Source organism: Monomorium pharaonis, chromosome 6 (genome assembly GCF_013373865.1).
Source record: "Monomorium pharaonis isolate MP-MQ-018 chromosome 6, ASM1337386v2, whole genome shotgun sequence".
Taxonomy (NCBI): domain Eukaryota; kingdom Metazoa; phylum Arthropoda; class Insecta; order Hymenoptera; family Formicidae; genus Monomorium; species Monomorium pharaonis.
The window spans coordinates 23,953,576-23,977,769 of NC_050472.1; the positions used below are offsets into that span (position 1 = coordinate 23,953,576).

Consider the following 24,194-nt stretch of genomic DNA (forward strand, 5'->3'; position numbering starts at 1 on the left):
GTTTTTTTACTAAGTTAAATAATACATTTAAATATAAGGTAAGTTGTAGAATGACTCATGAATATACTAATAATAGTTGTAAATCTTGATTAAATTTATCAGATTTATCAATTTTACATACAGATAATCATAAAAATATACGAATTTATTATTTTAAGAATTTATTTTAACATTGTGTGTATAAATTTAATAAATTTCATAATCGTTAGAAATATATCTTTTACTTTACAAAAAAACGATTTATAAATAATTCTCAATATGTATTTTTCAGCCAATAGTAGAAATTTATTATAAATTCGAGGACATGAATGGATCGAAGTTCCTTCTTTGCAATATTATTGTCTGGCTAGTAACATCGACAAAACTGTTAACTCAAGCTGAAGAGAGGTTGAACAACTCTAAAATCAGCCTTAGTAAAACCCAAAGATTGAAAATTTTCCCGGTAATCAAGTTTTCAGTGAACAACAGAGCAATCAGTAGCCAAATGAGAATTCAGGACTTACTGCAAGGTATTAACAGTACTTTATTTACTCTCACATTACCTCTCACTTTACCTTTGAAGAAGATTCAAATTTCTCTTTTTTAGAGACGGAAGTGCAGGCAAGAGGCAAAGAGAAGAAGACAAATCCTTTACAGAGAATCGGATTCATGTTGATGATGACGCCATTTATTATGCAGGTTTCTTGAGTTTATTATTCTCATTAGTATTTCCTACTTAAAGAAATGATGAAAACCTGTTTCTTTTTTTAGATACTCTCCCTACCAGGCGCCGTAGCGACCATCAAAATGTCACTATTAAGGAGTATCATGGTGGCGCATTTAGCAATCGCAATACTAATCTATAACTTCATTAAAAGCTTGCAGAAACCGGATGTAGTAGTGGTCCATCAGCCAAATTATCACAAACACTACAGTGAAGGTTATCCCGACAACGTCGAAGACGAATGGTTCGGCAGATGAAGTACGCGAACGAAACAACGAACGTAACAATATGTTTCTCCGTGATGTAGGACCATTTCCGTGATTAGCTGCGGGTTCGGTTTTCTCAAGCAACATTCGAAAGTGCGAAGAACATCTGTGATATAAAGATCGCGACGTGCGCGATGCAAAATTTATTTATTACATTTTAAAATTTTTGTATTTTTATGTTTTATATATAAATTAAATTGTTTTTTTTTAAATACGTTATACAGTTTTTATTTTTAAGAAATACAACTTATAATATCCGAGGAAATATGTTATTGGTCCTCTGATGGCTGCGTACTGTTCGCGTTTTGCCTCGCATTAAGCAGAGTGCCAGTATCAAGATGTCGGCTGACCTACTTCGAGTCTCCACGTAACGGCATTTTGGTCCAGATTCTCACATTCGCGTGCAGACATATTCATTCAGGTTTTCTCATTTCTCTCTCGTTAAATTCGACATCGAAATCGAAATTAGAATTCCACCGCGCTTCACGTTGATAAATAAAAAATCCCGTAACGGAAACGCAAATGGAGTTCTCATGCGCGAACAAGAAGGACATACAAGCTGATTGTAACGCAAATATCGTTGGAAGTTTCGTCAACGACTTGAATCTTCGAGACGTCGATATTCGTGATGCGTATATGTGCTAGAAACCCACCTTCCGCGAGCGGTTTGTATTGTTAGTATGCCATGAGGATCGTCGTTCCTAAATCGATATCTCGCAACGCAAATCAGATCGACATGCCGCTTTCTGGACTACAAAATGCATGATGCACCGCGCGTATCCGACAAATAAGAACTAAACGTTCGTTTATTCGCGGACCGCTTGAATCGCGTAAACATGCTATTACGTGTAGGAATTTAGATCTCTTTGCCGATTCGCCGGCAATTCGATATTCCACAAACAAAATTTCTAATTCCAACTTGTTCCAGATTACATCGGAAAAGTCGAACGATCAACGAATATATTAGACTGAGGAAATGCTTTACTGGAGCCACCCAACTTGAGTTTTACGATCAGAAAAGTTTTACTATCTATCTATATAATGTATATTTTAAGTTTATTACAAAACACAGAATTTATTTCTCGCAACTCCGAGTCGGAACTTTAGTTTTAATATTTGACACTTCTTCCATCTGATTGTATCGAGTTTTAACTACCCGACGTCCAGAGGCTGCGTTTCCAAGATTGTAGCTCACCATGACCAGAAGTTTATAACGGTGCCACTTTCAATTGATTATGCGATTTCTAATCTTGTCAAGTCCAGTGCGTCATATATTCAGATGAGATTTTCGAGACACAATTTCCGAATCGATGCGAATCGCCTGCGAACGGCTCTGACCCTCATTTTACTGTACTGTTCCATTTCCGTCGGGAGAAGCGCTAAAAAATGGGCAAGAAAATTTTTCCTATCGATATAATCTTCATACATCGAGGTCTTTCGCGATTTTCTTAACAATTTATTTTAATCGAAGCATATTAGCTGTATGAAGATTTTCCTAGAGTATGCTGCACGCTTCGGATAATGGCGTTAAAAATTGCAGGATTATGCTGACATTATTCACAGTATCCGATTAGCTGACCTATGCGCATTGAACGTGCATTAATTTATTATACTCCTGCATCGTCTAGCACTCCTAAGAGTGTTCGTTTCTTAACAAGCAACCATCGTCGATCTGACAGCGTTAAGTGTAAGAAAATAAAACGAAAGGTCATCTAATAAATACAGGCTTATCGTGATCAATGTAAATGTCTTCTTGTGCTTGTTAATGTCCCCCAAAAAAACGTATCTCTTAAAGTCATCCATCAATAACAATTTAAATTAATTTTTTATAGTAAATTTTAATTAATTTTGAGAGACAAATATTACTTAGATTTTACAAATTAAAAAAATCTCAACTTATTTCGTTATAATATTAATGTTAATTAATCTATTGTAATGATAGGCTCAACTTTTAAAATAGAAAGCAATGGACTATCTGTGAAAACACTCAGAATCGTCAAATGAAAAGAAAAAAATATGTATATATTATGTCCACTAAATAATTTGAAAAATCTAAATAAATATTTATCACTTTTCTTTCTGCCTATTTGTGTCACTCATAACTCTCTCAAGTAAGAACGTCGTCGATGAAATTGAATATTATGTCATAGACAGCAAATCTTACAGCGTGGAATGCAATCTATAGCCACGGCATGTTCGATCCACGACGATCTATGACCATTAATGATTCTCCCGCGCAATTATCTCCCAGCCGAGTATGCAAAATGCGTGAAAGCATCTGTTCGCTGAGAAAAACGTCAAAGGCCTCCCGATTTTTCCTTCGCGGTCCCCTTCACGCTTTCCTCTTCTACCTCGGCGGATCGTTTCATAGATAAACCGCGGAGAACATTTTTCTCGTTTGTTACATCACCCGCTGCATGCTCGGAGGACTCGCTCGTACCATCATCATTCAGTCGTGCGAACTCGAAGCCGCAGGGATCACCGCGGGATGTCGTCCTTCGTGGTGAGGACCCAAGGCCGGCGAAGGAAAATACTCGTTATCACGCGATAAAGCAGACGTGATTTTCAGTTACAGCGTAAATGGTGCGATATTCTGTGCCTGCTGTGCTACCTGATCGCGCAACATCGCGCGGATGACGACGTCAGGCCTTACGAATTCTCCTTCAATATCGTTGACTTTCAACATAGATTTGAGAAGAAAGGTATGCCGATCGAGAAAAAGTGTCGGGCGAGAGTCTTCTATTACTGTAAATAAATTAGTTGAGTAATCCTCGTCAAATAATGTGATTAAATGTGACGTTTCTTGTCTATTTCTTCGTTGAGACGCCGATGGGACCATTACCGGGGAATACGGATTTATCACGGCCGATAGTGTCTATCATGAGACTGGATACAAGACCGACAAAGATGGGGACTTTATTATTACAAAACAGAGGAATCGGAAAATAACAAGTTGTGAGTTGCTTATTAAAAATATAAATCTAAATTTCACGTGTCCCGGTCGCTCGATTGTCTGAATCGTTTTGTCTTCGCTTAACAAGTGAAGGACGCGCAGGAGATATTCAAGGATAGGCCGGAAGCAGCGAAGAAATTAATCGAAGCCGTGATGAAGGCCTGCGGTGGCTGCAAAATACCAATAAAGCAAGAGGACAATCGGCCGAAACCAAAGGCGGTCACGGAGTTGCCGCCGCAGAAGAAAATGGATCCAATATTGAAGCAGATGATGAAGACACTGACAGGTAGTGCGACAAAAGGAATTGGAATTCATGACTAAGGTGATTATAAATTCACCCCCTTTTCAATTTTTACAGCTAACATGCCTGCCAAAAATATCTCAGAAAAAAATAAAAGTATTAAGAAAGAGGATGTGAAGAATATCACGAAAAGCATGGTACGGGCTGCGAAGAAGTTGCTGTCCGAGGAAGATAAAGTCATCGTGAATGATCGGATGCTGGAGAAAATGGCGGACGATCTGTACTATCAGTTTAATTATACGATAACGTCGCACGGCCATCACGAGGATGGTTATCGTAGCGGCAGGAAAGACGGTAGCTATCGATCTCAGAACGAAAACGGTATCGACACGCAGGTGAGGTATCTGTCCAACGAATTTGGGCATCAGCCCAATATCACGTTCATTCCGCAGGCAAACGCGGCTGACGAGAAGCATGCTCTCAAAGGATACTCGTTTCGTTGGTATTGGTAGTAAATCAGCGATTTTATGTAATGCTGACTTTACCTTAATCAAGATTTGTTACAGAATACGCTAACACTTATTTAAGCGACACAAGCCACGTCTAGGAATTTGCAAATTTCGACTTTTAAAGTTTATTGTCCTAAAAAACAAAATAAATCCGCTTAAAAAGATAAATAATTTAATGACAGAAGAATATTTATTTTTATATAATTTTTTTTTTAATATAAAATACAAATATTTTAATATTCTTTTCTAAAATATTTGTTTTTAGAAATGTAATCTTGTTTGTTATTTTTTAATTCTCTCCAGGACATGGCTTTTTTAAATAATATATGTACTTACAAAGACATAATTTAAATTAAATATATTCAAGATAAATAGAAAAATATTACAATACATTTTTTTAAATTACGCAATTTCTTACGATTTATTTAAAACCTTTGACAAACACTGTAAAATAAGTTATGTACGTAATATGCTCCTTCCTTTAGTTTCTACATCAGATTTGAAATCGATATAAAAGCAAAAATGTAATCAGATTAATTAAATTAGTCGGACTTATCCACGATTTAAAAAATTAAATTTTCACATTTTTTAATTTTTTTAAAGACACTATAAAACACAATACTTATTACTTCCAACTACACAAATGTAGCAATAAAAGCATTGTTTATATACCTATAGTTAGTTGGGTCAAGTATTTGGTACTTACATCGACCAGATGTTTCAGATTGTTATTAGAATGACTCGAAATTCATCTTCGAAGATAGCGAATACGTGATAAAACTGTCACATAAATAATAATAAGATAACGGTATCGATAGTTAAAGCTCGCTATATTAGCATTTCTGTTCTACAAAAGCAACTCACAATCAGTTTGCGGTTATCCTTTTGTCGAGTTAAACAGATATTGAAGAGCATACTTTACTCTAAGGAAAAAAACTTAAATTTTTGAAAATGAACATAATATTAAGCATTGCCGCGCGAAGAGATCTTTATGTGATAAGCCATATTTTGTCTTATTATATGATAGGTTTCATACAATCTCCCGTGTGCGCAACTTATCGTAATGATATTCGCGCGCCATTAGGCCTGTTACACCGCGTGTAATTGATGATTAAAAAACGACGCGAGTAAAGTACGGAAAGGGCGAATGTAATCATGTATAATATAATCATAGTGAAAGGTAAGGCGAAAATTCCCGGGTGATTGATGTATAGTTCACGAAACTGACGGCTACACGTTCCGGGATTGTGTTAATTAATGGCACAAAGGCCATTTGTGGCACGTCGTGACAGCCGAGTTGTCACACGTGCGCGCGCGTGACTACGAGGTTCTGAACTTCTGAAAAGCGGATTACCATTCTTATGGTAATTGAACGTACGTTAAGTAATATTTCAATCTCTCCAGTGAAAGGCCTTTAGGCAAGACAGACTTAAACAAACAGTATCAATATACTCGAGATAATTATATGTGATAAATCAAACGAACTTGAAGAGAATACGTAGAACGATAATAAACGTCAATCACATCAGACATTCGGAAATAAACTAAACACATTATTTAGTAATTTAGATGTCCAAAAGTAACAATTTTATTACGATTTAGTACCTCCTCTTCGTTCTTAAAACGACGATAAAAACTAGAATTGGGTTAACATGTATTGTCAAACGGAATTTTTGTCGTCGGTCCACATGCTGTTAACCGTATGTGCCAAGTCGCTCGTAAACTACTTTAAAATCACTGCTACATATAATCCAAATTTTGTCCATTTTTAATTGTCTAAAAAGATACATAAAAAGTAAAACTTTATATTTAAAAATTAAACATTAAAAACTAATTTTTACATTTTTCTGAAAAAAAAAGATTATTATACTCGTTGTATTTTATAGTCTTTACTTTTATAATTTAATTTCAAAAATATTTAAAGATACGAACTAGAGAGCAATATGAAAATAAAAGAGAAATGGGAGTTTCGCGAAATATGATAACGAGAATGAAAGTTGTCATGATTTCGTTGCCATTCCATGAATCAGTTGCTATGTATTAGTGGCACATTGCATACAGGCGAGATATCCCACTCTGCGAGCTCGTTTCCATTCGATAATTCGCGAATCCGCCGTGATCCCTGTAACATCGTACGTTTCGTCGTGGCGCCCACGAAGGCCCATCACGGTGGAGGGGTAAATCCGCTAAGCTCACGTGAAACCAAACCCACTACTGGCGGAAGTTGAGATGGAAGGGACACCGGTCTCATATATGTTCGACCACGCACGCTTCACAACCACTCCGAGCCTGTGACACACGGTCCAAGGCCACGGTTGACGGTCAAGTTCAGAGAGGAAAAAAGAGACAAAGTTCGAGAGGGGGTGACAGACGTGATAGCCAATTACTAGGGAAACTATCGCGCGATTTTCGTGGTGATAACGGTGCGCCTTGGTGAGGATCGACAAATTTGGTGGAGAAAGCAGGTAACCATGAGGATAACCGCGCCGGTTTTCTTGGTCCTCGGACTCGTTCTGCACGTCCATTGCGCGGTAACGGAGAAGACCAAGCCAAATGAGGATGAGACGAGCATTCTGGAGTGCATGTTCGCGGACAATGCTGGAAATTGCTTCAGGACGAGACTGGCCCGTGACCTGGACCGGATCGAGTTAGAAGTTACCGGGAAGAACAGCGAGCCTCCGATGAGTGCGGTGATCGAACAGGCTGGTAATATCGTTGCTGAATTTGTCGATGATCTGCAGAAGAACGACGGGATCATTACCGACAATGCGGAAGAAATCGTCGAGAAGGATGGCCATATAGGTGAAAATTAGAAATCGAATATATCATTACATCAAAGAGATAATTTCAATATCTCATAATACCTCATTGACATATTTATTTCTTAATTATCGTTTTCCTTTCCATTTGATCGAGTATTTCAAACTTCCTCAGTCTTCCCTGTCACAATGTCTGTGTATAATAACATGCAATTCTTTCACTTATTCTTCTAAAATAATGTAAGCTCTGACTAACTTTCGTATAAACAAGGCATCATTAAATAGTGTGTCAGCGTAATTAAGCTGTCGTAGATCGAGATCGACGATTTCGCAATACAGATTTCTAATCGCGATGAGACGGCACGTGGAACGCGTGTAAGGTCCTCCACGCACGTCGTATCTTCCTTCGCACGTCCCGAGAGACACCGTTGAACAAAGTCGGTTAATTCTCCGAACTCGTAACTGCCTCCTTTATTGGAGATGTAACGACGGGAAGTCAGTTCATCTGAGTGCACTGAAAATTACTATGCTGATTTTCTTCTCCGTAATCCACCTTATTTTTCTAGTTGTCTCGAAACCGTGTCATTGTAGTCAATACTCAAGTAAAACGAGGAAATGTACGTGAAAAATAATTTTGGTGTAAATTTTACCTGTGATAATTAACTCTCTTTTCGCGTAACTTTTATAACATTAACATCACAATGTAATATCACCAAGATTGAGTAAGCCAATATTTTTTTAAACTAAATTAATTTAAAGTAAATGGCTTATAAAATTAATTTAGTTACGTCAAAAGTAACACGAATAAAAAAACTCAGTTGAAAATTGCGTTAAGATTAAATTTAATTTAATTTAAAAAACTTTGAAAAGTCTTATTTATATTTAATTAGAATAATTAAAATTACAAATTAACACGTTTAAAATTTATTAACTTCTTAACTTCGTTATTTAACTTTTTAGTTATTTATTTTCCTGAATATCACATTACTATTATATTATTATATATATCAATGTACAAAGAGTAAGAGTCATCAAGTATTGTAATTATAAATCAGCAAACAACATCGTGAACAGAAATACCGGTTAATGCTATCGCAAACGGAGCCGATAAAAAAGAAAGTAATATCAACGATTATGAATGGGATCTATGAATGAATGAATGAACGATGTTCGACTGTATCTTAAACCAATGCGGAAGTGAGAAAGTAAATCGCACCGACAAGGCGAGCGGGTTTCATGGATTCGGAAAGCGCGCCTCGCGAACATAAAGGTGAACAAACTTTTCGCTGAACTTTGTTTGCATAACGTTTAACCAAGAACTGGGTGTCAATGCAAACGTAAACGTTACAATTAACGTCTCGCAGAGAGGCGAACCGCAAGTTAACGCGCGATCGGATCCCGCAAAGTTCCCGTATGGGAAACTCACTAGCGAACTGTTTTGCACGCGATTGTGCTCGTGTGCGCGTGTCGCCGACGTCGTAACGCAGTTTACGCTAATTTAATGCCCCACGACTTGGGCGAATCGACGGTAACGGTACCGATCGCATCACTCGCCATTTTCTCGGCTATTTTTTCCAGCAAAAGTTAACAGACGTCATACGAGGGGAGAAAAGACGAACGCGAGTGATTGGTCTGCAAACGTTAATTTTAAATTCGCAGAATAGACGGAAACGTCACAATTGTGTTAGGTTCGCTCTCTAACGAGACATTAATCGTCCGGTCTATCGAAAAAAAAACTCCCCCGAAATCTTTAGGCTGGTGAATGATAACGGTACTAGGAATATTATCTTCGTTATCTTTTGGAGCGTACAAAAACTGTACGGTACTTCCGACGTAAATTGTCGACAAAATTGAATAATTCGACAGGCATTAAGTTAATTTGCTACGATTTATATCGCGCGATTTAGCATTTTGCCGACGGGCAAAAGTGGAATCACAGATATCAATGATTCATTTGGATTCAATTGAATTCCACAAACACCTTGACCATTACAGAACAGGCATTTTTCTGTATTGTAAGAAAATTCGGTCGCGAAAGCGATCCGCCTGACTCTTTTTAAGAAAGTTGTACCGGTTGCGGACGATTACGTGGCGCGCAAGCCAGACGACGAAATACACTCCAGGTTAAGGTTTGTGGGTCAACCTGCATGAAGATCCTCGTGTTACGTTCGCCAGATTGCGTGCTTTGATCAAGATGAATCCCGCACACGTCGCGAAAAATAAATTTTTTAAAGCAATTTTTCACGAAAAATCCCACGATCGCATCTCTATAAAAGGCATTATTCCCGACATTCGTTTTCAGTTGCAATTATTTGCTGTGTTCTCGCGTTCTACAATTTCTCTTTGCCCGCATGAACTCGTGTTGTAGAAAATTCGTACGGTGTAACGGAACACGTGCCCTTTCTTTTTCTTATTTTAGAAGAGGCGCGCAAGAAGAAGTTTGGCAAGAAAAAGTTGAAGCATCTGCAGAAACTTCTGGGACTGGCGATGCTGCTGAAGACGAAACTCAGCCTGTTGCTGCAGTTGATAAGCACCCACTTCCAGCTCAAGTTCTTCGTCATCGCCGTCATCTCGCTGATACTGAACGCCGCCAGGTTCTGGATCGAGATCAAGAAGAGCCATCCTGCCAAGGTTATCTACTACGAGCACGCGCAGCATCAGCATCATTACGATCACGACGATCACGGCTACTGGGGAAGATCGTCGAACGAGACGCCTCAGGAACTCGCGTACCGTGCTTACATACCCACGGACTGACATCAGGATCGGATAAATTTAGCCGAGGAGACGATCACTTTGCGCGAGAGGGAAATCAAGGAAGAACCGAAATAATAACGAAAATTCCGTCGCAAAATGATTACCGTCTCAACATCCGTGACTTATTCTTTAATTAACAGCTTTAGTCCGAAAGTCAGGAAGTATTTGCGACATTTGATATTTATATAGTGTATAGTATTTATTTATATATTTAATTTATCGCATTGTGCGCCGGCATATGTTACACGATCATCTTGAGTTTCACTTTAATTGATGATGGATGATCGGAAATTTCTCTGACCTCTAATTATCATATATAAAAATAGTATTCCTTAATCGCCTTATAAGTCATGTACCAAAGTTACTTACGAGTACCTGTTCTATATCTCGTCAGAAAGAAATTTCTTAGGAGATCAACTATTTTAATTAAAAGAACGTGCTATTACTCGTATCGTGACTCAACAAACTTAGAATCTTAGACCTAAGTTTAACGCCTCTCTTTGAATGTTTATTATGATAAATACAATAATAGTAGAAAAATTATACGTTCTTTAAAAAAAAGTTTCTCTGTAGGAGATAATGATAATTTATAATAGCTATCAATTAATTTCTACAACATGTACTACATGTATGTACTAAATTTTTTGATAATAAACTGTACGAGTATACGATCCAAGATGGAATTCTTTTTAAGACACGATTGCAGATGTATCGACTGAGGAAAGTAAAAAATTCGTCACGTCGTCGTGGAGAGAAACTTTGGCGGTTCCACGATGCACGAATCACACGACCTTCTTTAGTCGCACGATGGACCATCCTGAAATTTTTGTATTCCTCGTCATAGCATGATGGGCAATGTGACTGGAATCCTTAAGAAGCGGCGATACTTTCAGGGTGGTTACCTTGCTACTGATCATTTCAATGATAAACGAGATTTGTGCAACGATTGCAGCGCATTGATATGCTATAAACCGTAAAAAGAAGTTTCTTACGAAAGAAACGCGTATCGGATCTTTTTTAGAAATTTTGAAATTAAAAGTAAAGAAAAGTTATGTGTAACATACGTAAATTTTAGAAAAAATTATTAAAAAAATACAACAATTATATATAAAAGTGATTAAAAATGTTATTATTAAAAGAGATAGGAAAAAATTATGTATACATTATACGTATACATTAAATAGTTTATTATTTCTTTTCTGGTAAACTAATGGTGATATTTAGATTTTGTCTCCCTATATGTATAATTTACATATTTATTTTTATACTTTCTTATATATATATTCACACATTTTGATACAAAAAGAGTAATAAAAATACAAAACCATATCTGTTTCATGTAGAAATTTTATTATAAAAAAAAAATAATTTCGTTTTCTCTAAAAAAAAAAAAAAAAAAAAAAAAAATATTTATACAAGAATACCTTTTCATGCAGATTATCGATAAATATTCGATTTCATAATCAAATACATTTATCTCTTTGATACTATTAAGTATTCACATCCCGAAGAAGTGCCGTTCGCGACGTGGCCTTAACAAAGATAAGGCCGGGGTTGCCCTCGAATTTCGACGGTCGAATTTGTGCGAAAAACATCTCGTCGTCTTGGAAGCTTCGATTGGAACACAGCCAATAGCAAAATGGGTTTAATGTGTCGCGTTTGGGGGTAAAATAGGTAGTATCATGAAGAACAAGTCCGTGAGATCGAAGACTTACGATCGAAACCAGAAATTTGAATCGCCACGTAAGAATTTCGGCACGTTTGTTTGCTTAACATGTAATTTATATCCAGCCTTCACTGCACGTCTTTCTTTTTCAGGATTCTCATAGACGATTCAACACACTTTGCTCCTTTTGGAAATAATCCTTTCTTAGCAGAAGAACCTTCCTGACTATTAATATCTTAATAAACTCAATTGTCAATTTTAATTCAATCATTAAATTTAATTTGTTGCGAGCATTGTCATGTTTTATTAACACAATTATTTTCTAATACAATTATGAAACAAATATTTATGAATTGTAAACCAAATGCACAAAGCCATATGTAATCATAGTAATACATTGACAAAACACTCGAACTTATAATATATAGTCAGTTTATTTTAATATTTTAATTTAACAGTTAAAAAATCAGCAGTCTTAAACCCAAAAATAAAAAAAAAGTATTCCTTTATAAATACCGTATGTGTAAAAAAAAATCTATCGATCATGCAATAGAGTACTTCTTTGCGCTTTTACGAATAATATAAATAAAAATTGCCAAATGAGCCTATCATCAGGCCGCAAGCAGCGGCATTTGCATCGGGCCTTCGAGGATGATGTGGACGTCTGACGATGGTCATTGACAGACCAAACGTGACGAATTTACCAATTTCAATGTACCAAGAATCGGTCATTCATACAATATTCAAGATCTTTACGCACAGATCACTATATAACACCCTTCTACGAATCACATCATCAGTCTTCTTTAGATTCTCGTACACCGAACTACAATAAAACGTGTCTTTTACCAAGGAACTAACCGCGAGTGGACGAGGGACTACCAACTCCCGAAGAGATAAGACACGCGATACCGCATTAAAAATGACGCGAGAAAAGCTCTTTGCCGTGTTACTTCTCGGTCTAGTCGCGATAGCTCTGAGTTTGCCTCAACAACCGAAATCCAAGAGGCCTCCTCCAGTATTCAAGGTCTTTAGAGACGTCGATATTTTTCCGCCGACTAATTCTTCGTGGATTATCACGTACGCCAGTCATAATAATCAAGTTTTTTAATTAAATATTTTAGCATCCTCAAACTGGTGGCTTGCTGCTTCCCGATAACGCGACTCTTATTCGCGAGAATATTGTGGACACGTTCTCGTGCCAAGATAGAATTTACGGTTACTACGCCGATATGGAGAACGGGTGCCAACTGTTTCACGTGTGCATGCCGCAAACGAGAGGTTCAATTAGATGGAGCTTTATTTGTCCCGCCGAGACAGTTTTCAATCAAGTAAATTAATATTCCATTAGTAGTGTTTAATTCTACACATATGTCAACATATTTATAAAAAAAAAAGATAACGAAATTTAAAAAATGCTCTTATTTGATATTAAATACAGTAACAGTTTATTTTTTGCTTGATTTAGATCAGAAATATTATAATACCCTGATGTAATTTACAGGCGACATTCGTATGCACACAAACAGAAAGCTCGATACCATGCGAGGAATCGGAAAAATATTACGTTCTAAACGAGGACATCGGAAAGGAAGTGGAAGAAGAGGAGGAGGCGGATCAGAATCGAGGGAAGAAAAATGCAACGAAGATTTTTGAGCCTGAAGTGGAAACGGTGTTTAAAAAGACACCCTCGAAACATTCGAGATTAAATCGAAAAACATTGTCCCAACTTCATTAAAAGGAATACACTTTTTTTCTCGGCTCTGTTTAAAAGAGTTCGCTCTACAAAATGTGGTGGTTATAGTTAGCCAATCTCGGTTAAAGATAAAAATATAAAAGAAATTTTCGCTTGCGTCAAGATTGACTAAATGCTCATTTAGAATTTAAAGTAATCGCTTACAGATTGCTTGTAAACTTTGCCTTGCAAGAGCCTTTATAATGGCAAATAATACCTAAAATTTAAATTTAAATTATTGTCACACATACAATGTAAAATATGTCACTTTACGCAATGTATAAAATCAAATTCTGTACAGTACTAGTGAAACAAGTAGAACATAAAGCGTACATTAAATAATTATGTTCAAAAATGTATTAAATGTTTATATATGTAATTATTCATAAAATAAAATAAGAAATATTAGAAAAATATTCGCACATGTATTAAAAAAAAAACAATAACGTACACGAACAATAATTATTAAAGAATAGTCCTTTAACTTCAAGTAAAAATCGTGTAAATACTTTTAATAATATTTATAATTATTATATTTTTAATTATATTTATAATTATAAGGAAAACATACACTTAATACTGATAGATAAAGCATAAAGCCACGTGTGTACAAGAAAAACGTTACACGATTGTCCCAAGCCTAAAATATATAAAAATCGTGACACGATAATTTCGCAAACGTATTAAAAATAATCAAAGAAAGAACTTATTGATTAAATAAGCAATATATACGGTAATAAAAAAATGTTGTTGGCTATCTATTTACAACAATTGATATGTCTTGATATTGGTCTTTCGTGAATTAATATAAAACTTAATATAAAACAAATAAATATATAAAGTGCATAAAGTAATAATAAGTTTTCTGTTATTATTACACATAATAGAGTTCATCAATGTAATATATATAATTTTAAAGTAAAAAACTTAAATTAGAAACACACATGCACACGTAAGACAGCTAGAAATAAATCCAAAATCGTCTAATTTGTCAAACATCATAAAATTTTCATGAAATCGCACAAGTCGCGACGCTTGAAATATCATCCACAACTCTCGCGTTTCCATCATTTTCTATTCGATATCTTTGGATAGCTAGCTATCATGTCTCGGATCGCCGAGACCTATCTAACTTTTCGCAATGCCGATAAAATAATAAAACAAACAACAATTATACAAACACACATATTCAAATAACAACACTCTGACAATAAATATTTCTTTCATCTTCTCTCTTTTCCTTTCTCTCTTTTTCTTGCACACCAATTCATAAATGTATACATAGATAGTAATTTTGAATATTTTAAACTAAACTTTAAAATAAATGAATTCGAAATCATTGATTTGTATTAAAAAGAAACTAGATATTAAAATATATTAATAATATACTTGATATAATGTGAAAAGTTGTCTTTTTTCGGAAATATTATATAGAATATGTTGCGCGATATAAAAATAATTATTCATTCAATATTAATTACATCTTTAATTACTGTATCTACAATTACTATATCTACAATTATTTACATAAACTTATCTATTAATTCTTTTATTTAATTATAAACATATAAAATATTTCAATAAATCTATTTGCAAACAAGATATACTTTTTTTGTTAGAATAATTATTTCACTGTAAAAAAATATTTTTTTCTCTAACTCTGGTTTTAAACAGAAACAAAAACTATGGAATACTATGGAAAAATTAAAAATCCTTGAAATAATATAATTAAATGCGATTTCTTTTTAAAAATCTAAAACTACCTTATACCCTGTATTGTCCTTTTAAAGAAATATTATTTGAGGTATATAAAATAATCTATTTTACATCACGTTACGCGTTAAGACAAAATCATGTATGTACTTCAAAATAGATTTCCGAAACGTACTTCAAGCTCATCGCTTTCAAATTCTTTTTTACTTCCTTCATGTAGAAGTTTTCTCTAAACGTCTCTTTTTTGTTTTTATATATACTTCTAATTAAAAGTTTACATTTATCTACATCTTAAAGTAATAAATACAATAGATTTTAAAAATTACGCTTCGGAATCCATTGTAAGATCCGCCTCGATTTCCTCGGGACTCCTCAGATCAATGGCAAACCTCTTCCTGACAGTGTTGCTCCCGCCGGTGACTCCGGTCAGCTTTTCTTGAGCCTTTACGTTCTTAGAATAGATCTCGAAAGCTGCAGCGAGAGCATACGTCAATTGCCTTGCATAGTACTTTGATTCGCAGACAAAACCGTGACACTCGAACGGCGAAATTCTCCTGAAATTCTCCGTCTCGCGAACGACGATCATGGAAAAGACTCTGGTGTAAATGAGATCCTGCACTCCGTAGGAGATAGTCTCGATAGGATACATTTTAGATAAATTGGCATCTTGCTTCCTCTTGTCTAGCGGCAGCAAGGCAACTCCCTCCTGAGAAACGACCAGCTTGATAAGAGGAAGCATTGTGTTAGTCGGCAAAGCCTTCGCTGCGGAGACCATATTATCGACGGGCCTTCTCGTATGTTTGATGCCCCAAAGGCCTCTTGCATCATGGGATCCCAAATATTTCACCTGAAAACAAGATCTGCCTGAGAAGATTTGAATACATAACGGCCTTTTTAAGGATAAATTCTTAAATAAAGCTTTGAAACTTTAACAAAATTACATTCTTTTTTTAATATTTTTGTAAAGAAGTTGTGCAGAATAAATTATTTGATTTTATTTAGAGTGTAACTTTTTATATTAAAGTTAAAATTAAATTCAAAAATTTTAATTTTATTTTAACTTTAATATTTTAAATACTCATTGATAATGTAAGCTTTTAATTGAATATTCCAAAATTTCAAATCTTTTCTTCTTGTCTAAAAATTATTATTGCATTATAAAAAATTTTAAAAATTATATAAAATACACATAAATGTTTATATATTATTATTATTCCAATACGATTTATGTCATAACAGATTATGTTTCTACATTTAATTGGATAAAGTCGATATTAATGTCAGACTTTCGAAAAGTTCAAAATCTTTTAGTATAAAAAATGTACCTGAAATACTTGCGGCAGATCAGTAGAGCCCTCGAAAACATTATTGTCGATGGACAACCGCGACAGTTTTGACACAAGATCCTTCTTCTTATCGTCAGAAGACACCGGACTCTTTTCCTTTTTCATCTCTTCCAGAGATTGATCCTTCTGTTTCAAATTCACATTTTTTTTAACACGCACGAGAATTTACGATATTACTTTATTTTTCAAAATTCTGAAAATTCAGGAGCGATTGCTTGTAATCTAGTCAACTGATAATTAAAAGCTTTTAACGGATAGCAAAAGAATGTGAATGCATCGTGAATTTAAATGAAGCAAAACATAGAAATGGGATAAAATAACGGGATATAATTTACAACGGACGACGCTTTGTATTTGACGAACAATCTAATGATAAATAACGCTAATGGAAACGGCATATCGATTCTCTCGCCAATAATCCTGAGTGCGCCTTTCTATCTACGTTCTTTACGAGAGAGAGCCTTAAAACGCTACTCACGGGAACGTTATCGAGCCGGCAGCGCCTTGTCGTTGACCTAGGCTTCACTTTAAGATGGTACTCCACCACGTTTGGTATGTTCGGCGTGTTGGGCACGACTGAGCCAACGGCGGTTGACGCGCGTTCAGGGCCCTTGCTTCCGGCCTCGATCAGAGGCGCTGGTGTCGTTGATCCACCTCCACCAACGACTTCCGATGTCTAATTGCATTTTATTAAGTTGTAAACGTTCATTTACTTTCATATTTCCACGATACGCTTTGTGGAAGCCCCGATTTTGCATCCTTTAGTTTATGTCATCGTTTTACGATACTTAAATAATGTCTGTGTGGATTCTTTGTTATTTGTATTCAACTATACTATACATCTTTTTTAATATTTTTAATATTTAGAAGAATTAAAAAGGTAGAATTAAAAATATTTTCTTTTTTTTCTTTTGGAAATATCTTAAAAATTATTATGTACGCTGTAAATTTTATAAGCAAATTGCATGAAATGTGAATCTCTTACAAGATTATCTCAGGATGAATAATTATTCATTTTACAGATTTATGTTAGACATTAATTATTATTATTATTAATAGGACACTATAAAAATTCTTTCCATCAAATGCGAAGTGAGACACCAACCTTAGGTGGGGAACAGATTAGATGTTCAACATTATGAGTTGTATTCCTATGTGTTTGTTCATTGCTAACGGTGAAAACCTTTTTCAGGACATTGTCCGTTCTCTTCGCGAAACCAAAGTCTTCGTCCTCCATGGCTAGATAGATAGGTTAATTCGAAATTTGCGCCGCTTCCTTTTGCCTTTTTCTCTCGTTTCTTACATCGAATAGAAATAGCAGACTACCTGCAAATAATTTGCTGATCAGACCGGATTCTCTCACGTCGTTCGGAGCTCCGATCTTTAAACAGTGAGACACGGTAGAAGATAACTGTGCAGTTATGATGATCTACGATTCTCTGGAATGCGACCTCTGTATATGAAGAAAATTTATGCGCGCTTCGATGAATGACTCGCGAGTTTGTAGCAGACGGGGAGGATTCACCCCCGGTGTCGCGTTGTAATTATTATTATTTAAAGGTGCGCCCGGGCGCAAAATTAAAAATGGACTTAACGTCCAAACTTAAACCGGAAAACAGCTGTCGAGCAGCACGTGTTGCACCTTGCATCGTACTGGTTCCACGAAGCTTCCTTTTCTTTCTTTCGTCCTTCCTTCCCTCCTTCCACTTCACTGCACCGAACCGTATATTTGTGCTATTTTTAGAGAAATTGCTCGGATAGAACCTATATTTATTCCGTTATAAAGCGATATGAAAATTAATAAAAAATGTGTTTACTATTCCGATCCTATTCTTCTTGTATTATACAATATTGCTAACGATAATTATCTATTCGTACGTTTTTTTTTCCTTAAAGTAATATTCTTACTTGGACACATTTCCTTACATTCTGTACGTTAATTTATATATTACAACTCCAATCTCTTGTTATATATCAATAAATAAACGTACAAAAAAATTATACAACGGATGGACGTTCGCTGTTTTAACTTTCACTGTCCTCTGCAATACTCCGCAATACACTGTCCTCTGTGTAGCGACAATGACGGGTTTTTGTTCGCGTCCCCGTGATTACATCCCGACAGCGGATGCGCGGGATGCAATTGTATCGACGATTTTAAACGTACCGGGGGGGTTCTTTCAATCCACAGGAAATGAGTCAAGTGACCGATAGTCAGGTGAGGAAGGATTCATTAATGTATTCCGTCGGTTACAGGTGTGGTGTGTTTCTGTTGTTCACGCTTACGAGGCATCCATGGACATTATTTTGATAGTGCATAATAAAAGTTTCAATCTCAACTTATGAAAATCAAATCTTAACATTCTAAAAATTACATAAAACAATTGTACAAATCATTATGTTAATGTTAAAGTTTTTAAATTAGTGTCTTTAATATTTTTTTCTACATAATATTAAAAAAAAAATAATTTTATTTAATATAAAAATTTTTTATATTTAGTCAAAATATTTACTAAAATAATTTTTCCGTAAAAGAAATCAAATGAACGTTGTATTTTACAATCGTTATTTGTGCACTGTAAAAAATGCTTCAACAAGTTCTAAACAAATACAAATCTAAAAAATAGCACAAGAAAATAACGTGCAAAAAAGACACGCATTTTATGGGCCGCCCTGTACACCTGTCGTCGAATTACACCCGCGTACAATAGCAAGACTGTTAATGCGAGCGAGTACTCAACGGGTGTCTTGTAAAAAAACAGGATTTCCTAGAATATGCATTTATCTACGTACACAGATATCTTACATCGACGTGATGGAAAATCGTCACGTTAAACAGACGCCTGCATGTTAAACACATTATTATCGCGCATACCATCGAGAAATTAGAAGACACCTCGATAATTAATTAGCGCCCGTGTGCATGTGCGTGAGCAGAAAAAGAAGGAGGTTCTTCGGGATGCTCGATAACGGTAGCCTTGGCAGATGAAATGGAATCGCGGCTCGTTATTACGGTTTCCTAGATTTCCGTTATACTCCTCGGCGATACCTCGCAGAATTCCAGCATCTTATATAATAAAAGATGGCAAAGAAAATTGCTTTTGAAAAATCCGTCAGAAACGTTTTAATGGCGCGGACAATCGCGCTGCCCGCATAATACGGCTCGTTGCGCGACGGTGAGCGCACATTCTCACCGACATTCGCGCGCTAGCCGCGATAGGAAAAAGTAGCAAACGCCGCGGAAATTTACACGACGTTATATATATTTGGCCGATTATATCTGACAACGCGAAATCAACCAATTCCCCTTTTCATGCACGTGCAGCAGGGTGGGAACCGGAAACGAGCGCCGCTGGATGTCTGACCGGAAGCTATTACGGTCGGGTCACGAAAGAGTTCTAACGATGCGTGCCATGCATACACTCGACCTCACGGAATTCGAACGACGGATTGAATTCGTTGAGGAAAAAAAAAATCTAAACGGCCTATCGAGCCACTACATATCGTTCCCCCCAAAAATACAAGCATACGTTTTTTATCGCAATATTTCGAGATCTCCGATAGAGAGCGAGTCGGTGGAACCGTAGAAAAAATTGTGCACGCAAAAAAAAAAATCGTTCCATATGGCACTCGATAAAAACTGTACCTCGCGCCTCTCGTTTCCGTACTTACATGCTTCATTTCGTACGTCCAACGAATAACTCGGATGGAACGAAACGTTCATCCAGGCAGCGTCGTCGGGAGGAGAGGCTCCGCTTATTTTTTCTTTTCTGAAGCGCCTTCGTTCTTTGTAATTAAAAACTGTTTTGCCACGGCTCGTAAAACATAGCGATAAAACATGGTATTTCACAAGTTCAAACTTTAGATAGGAAACGTTATCAGCGAGATATGCTTGCAAAGGTGTACTGTACCCATAACGACACCAAGTTAAAAGAGAAATGCCCTTCTGAATTTTTCGCCACTTAATCGCGCACGACTGATTCATCAATCATTGATTCAAGGATTTATTATTTTATACTTTTTCGAAACAATAACGAGCTGCGTCATCATGATTATCGAGAACCGTTCTTATCATATCTTCCACAATCAACATCCGCGATAAGGACGACACGCCGGTTGTCATGGATTTACGAGTTGAGTTGTAAAATATTCGACGAGAGAAAACACGCGCAATTGTTCAACGTAAAGCGACTTATCGTTCGGTGGCGCAAACGCAGGGATGCGTGCGAGATTGCGTAAGCGAGACGGGAGCGAAACTATCGGGCGAAGAGTTTACGATAGAGCGCCACGCCATAGATCGTTAATTTAAACAATAGCCGCATGTTAATTACAATGATCGTCGCGAGCCGATGGAAATCGGGTTGCGGCGGGTCGCAACGCGCGACGAAACACAAACGCGATGCTCTTTATCGGGGGAACAATCACAGATCCATTCGGACGAAAAGATTGATCCGCGCCGATCGGAGCACTAAAGTATTATCGAAAAAAACGCGACGGATTACCTTCAACCAGCCATTTACCTTCACTTTCCTGCATTCGGCGACGGTTGACATGATTGTCGAAGGCAGACACACACGCACACGCACACGCATACACGCACAACACGTTCTAAATCGAGGCGGGCGTTCCACCCAGGTGTAATCGGCCGATCTCTCGATCTTACCGTTCGACGCACCTGCGGCGAGCAACGGCGGCGGCGGCTGAAAAAGCCCACACTTCCGGAAACATCGTCGCGCCGGGCAGGACAACGGCGCGGCGGCGGTGCATCCGCGTGCAACGAGACTCGCCGCGGCTCTGCGCCGCGGATCCAAGGACTATCCGGGAGGATCTAGGAAGAGAACGATTGACAGGCACCTGCGGTATGCGCTGTCGCGTACGTGCGACTGAAAATGTGGGACAGCCGCGCGCCGCGCGCCGTTCGTCCGGAATCGCGCCGACTGATAAAACGGAACGGGCCGCGACAGGCTCGTGCCTACACGTACGCACGTTTCATACGCGAATGCGAATTTGCGGGAGAGACTAATACACCTGCGACAGACGCCCGGCGTCGCTTGAGATTATCCGTAATCGCGACGATGAGGAAGAGGAACTTATCCGGCTTCGAGATCGAGAGCTCCGATTTCGCGAATTATCACAGAATGCGTGTCACGGGACATTTGGTTCGACCGTGTATCGCGTGCGCGTACGCACGTATTACAGAGCACGGTAATTGGTAGATGCGGCCACCGGTGAATTATAACAATTTGTTGAAACAACATTTGAAGATACGTTTTTCTGCAATGTGGAATCTAGTCGTAATGGGACTCATTAACGCTGCGGCGGAGCAACTTCCCGACGTTTCACACTCCTCATTGTAATCTTTATTACTTACATAAGTGAGACACAATAAAATTCATTCACCGACAACAGAAACGACATGCAATAACGTCGAAAAGTTTTAATGGCGAGAAACAAAAAGAAAATTTCCTAGCTGTGCCCGAAATATTGCCATCCTTCGTCAAACTCTCTCAGTTTGCTCCCTTTCTATCCTTCATTTCACGCAGACACCGATCGTAATTGTATTGCACAATATGACATAATTAATTATACGCGAGGCTTGCAATTAAATAAGAGTTTACACCTACAATTAATATAAAATGATGCAAGCCATATAGGTAGAAAACAATGCCTCTCCCGCGAATACATTTCTTTTTCCCGAGAGAGAGAGAGCTAAAAATATTAATAGAGGCATGCGTGTCGTAATGCACAAGTGCTTATTTGTTATATCATCGGGCTTATCGTTGACGATATTCAACAAATCTTTCAGGAATCTCTCGGATTCTCTTCCAGAAACTATCACCGAACCGCGATGAATTATTTGACGCTCGGTGCGCGGGTAAGAACGTGAGAATAACTTTCATGCTTCTTTTGTTGGCATCCGGCGACAGGAAAGAAGACGCTCGGAAGTCAAGGCGTTATGAAATTGCGGGGGATTATACCGCAGAGCGCATCGTGCGAAGATGCTGAGCTGCGCGAATGCCGAGAGAGAAATATCCTTTCGAAATATAAATCTTCCTATATTTCACAGAATACTTTGGCTTTTACTAGGAAGCAACGGAACAACGATTTCTAAACCATCAATGTGAACTTGATTGGAGAATTTCAAGAGATTACGGAACAACAAATTCTAAAGAAAATTATATTTCATTGTTTTCTCCTCTCTGTCGTGGGCTTTATCTTTTATTTCATTTATTAGATCAGAGTTCCCAAAACTCGCACGAATGGTAATCCATTTTCACGTGCTACAAATTTGGTAATTGTAATTCATTTCAAAATTTGATTTCGATTCCGTCGCTAAAAAATTTTTCGCAAGCGACACTTTGAGAAATCCTGTATTAGATTATCTCTTTCTCGCGTTTTGCAGTTCAGGTCAACGAATTCTCAGCGTGAATTTAGATCAGGATTATTTTACAGTGTAAACAGTGTGCTAATGGCAGGTTATTCAATGAACAGGAGAGACGTTTTTCTCGTCAGTGTTTTTCCAGGGCAGTCTCGTTTCACACTTAAAATTAATAAACAGATCTTCCCACGATTGTCACGTTTATTTTGCAATCGCTCCGATATCTAATTAACTGGCAGACAGATAATTTAATTAAGAACAACAGTTTGTGCCCGTGGTCTATAGCACTCTGCATCCGCACGCAACGCGGCCTGCAATACGATCCGTGCGAAATCGGCCGTAAGAAGGAAAGAGATGCGTTCTCCTAGTGTTTGTTTCCTTTTGTTCTTGAAATTCGCTATCTGTGTGTGTGTGTGTAAAATGCAATGTTTAAATAATATAAAATCGACGGAACATAACAGATGTAATTAAAAAATTGCATAAGAAATATGTTCTCGTGCAACGTTTTTATCAAAACTTTCTGATTTACGAAAGCCTTAGTCAAATTTACAAATATTTAAAAATTTTTTAATAGAATTAATCTTTTAAAATCTGAGATAATTACGAAAAATTAAAATATAATATTTGAAGTGTTTTTTTACTTCAAAGAGAAAACAGTACATTCGTGAGTCACCGATCCGTAACTGCCGGATGTCTAATTTTCCTTTGAGTTTACAAGTCAATCTGTAAAAACTCGTAAGTGTCAATTATCCATCATTAATTGGTACAAAACGCGTTTCGATAATTAGGGAGCTCGGAGCGGAAGATGCTGACGAGCGCGCAAATGAATAGAATGCAAATGAATGAGCTCGACCTCGCGCAAGATGCGACTCGCGATTTTTAATTCTGCGATGTATCACAAGGTCGTGTCTTTGATACGTTCATGAAGATATCTTTTTTTCGCGCGCGTGTTGACGTAATCGTCGCAAATGTCATCGTTGTCTCACAGATTAAAAAAACGAGCTGTTCGAGAGAAATTAAAAATCTTGAAATGTCTTCACCGTGTCCCGCAATTACAGCACCGCGATGGATTGCATAAATTCGCCCTCGTCAATGTCCACTAATGGCCATTAAAGAATTATTAATGGATATCAGCATTAGTACATTAAATAAGTAACTCAACTCAAT

The 24,194-nt window shown here is 37.1% G+C and overlaps 5 protein-coding genes across 14 annotated transcripts; 4 read left to right on the forward strand and 1 right to left on the reverse strand.

The window, feature by feature from the left end:
- Positions 1–228: 228 nt before the first annotated feature.
- LOC105828493 lies at positions 229–2,970 on the forward strand. Of its 2 annotated transcripts, XM_036288618.1 has the most exons (4): positions 229–509; positions 587–678; positions 751–961; positions 1,898–2,970. In XM_036288618.1, the coding sequence occupies exons 1-3, from the start codon at positions 305–307 to the stop codon at positions 958–960; spliced, it is 507 nt and encodes a 168-aa protein (XP_036144511.1). In that variant the 5' UTR covers positions 229–304; the 3' UTR covers position 961; positions 1,898–2,970. The 2 variants fall into 2 exon arrangements, with proteins under 2 accessions (XP_036144511.1, XP_012522302.1); XM_012666848.3 differs by having other exon boundaries at positions 751–2,970.
- Positions 2,971–3,073: 103 nt separating this feature from the next.
- LOC105828501 (protein lethal(3)malignant blood neoplasm 1) lies at positions 3,074–4,863 on the forward strand. Its single transcript, XM_012666859.3, has 5 exons — positions 3,074–3,472; positions 3,539–3,671; positions 3,793–3,924; positions 4,011–4,208; positions 4,281–4,863. The coding sequence occupies exons 1-5, from the start codon at positions 3,458–3,460 to the stop codon at positions 4,673–4,675; spliced, it is 873 nt and encodes a 290-aa protein (XP_012522313.1). The 5' UTR covers positions 3,074–3,457; the 3' UTR covers positions 4,676–4,863.
- A 1,707-nt stretch (positions 4,864–6,570) lies between these two features.
- Positions 6,571–11,203, forward strand: LOC105828481. Its single transcript, XM_012666823.3, has 2 exons — positions 6,571–7,474; positions 9,851–11,203. Exons 1-2 carry the CDS (start codon positions 7,144–7,146, stop codon positions 10,186–10,188), a joined length of 669 nt encoding a protein of 222 aa, XP_012522277.1. The 5' UTR covers positions 6,571–7,143; the 3' UTR covers positions 10,189–11,203.
- Positions 11,204–11,593: 390 nt separating this feature from the next.
- Positions 11,594–13,993, forward strand: LOC105828582. The gene is made up of 3 exons (XM_012666981.3): positions 11,594–12,881; positions 12,979–13,185; positions 13,359–13,993. Exons 1-3 carry the CDS (start codon positions 12,777–12,779, stop codon positions 13,590–13,592), a joined length of 546 nt encoding a protein of 181 aa, XP_012522435.1. The 5' UTR covers positions 11,594–12,776; the 3' UTR covers positions 13,593–13,993.
- A 102-nt stretch (positions 13,994–14,095) lies between these two features.
- Positions 14,096–21,591, reverse strand: LOC105828547. 9 transcript variants are annotated; one of them, XM_028190696.2, is made up of 6 exons: positions 18,557–20,314; positions 18,291–18,412; positions 17,754–17,974; positions 17,127–17,324; positions 16,628–16,774; positions 14,096–16,149 (listed from the first exon to the last, which is right to left on the reverse strand). In XM_028190696.2, exons 3-6 carry the CDS (start codon positions 17,883–17,885, stop codon positions 15,625–15,627), a joined length of 1,002 nt encoding a protein of 333 aa, XP_028046497.1. In that variant the 5' UTR covers positions 17,886–17,974; positions 18,291–18,412; positions 18,557–20,314; the 3' UTR covers positions 14,096–15,624. The 9 variants fall into 9 exon arrangements, with proteins under 9 accessions (XP_028046497.1, XP_012522409.1, XP_012522391.1 ...); XM_012666955.3 differs by lacking the exons at positions 18,291–18,412; positions 18,557–20,314 and adding an exon at positions 21,324–21,591; XM_012666937.3 differs by lacking the exons at positions 18,291–18,412; positions 18,557–20,314 and adding an exon at positions 21,312–21,591.
- Between the last annotated feature and the right edge of the window lie 2,603 nt (positions 21,592–24,194).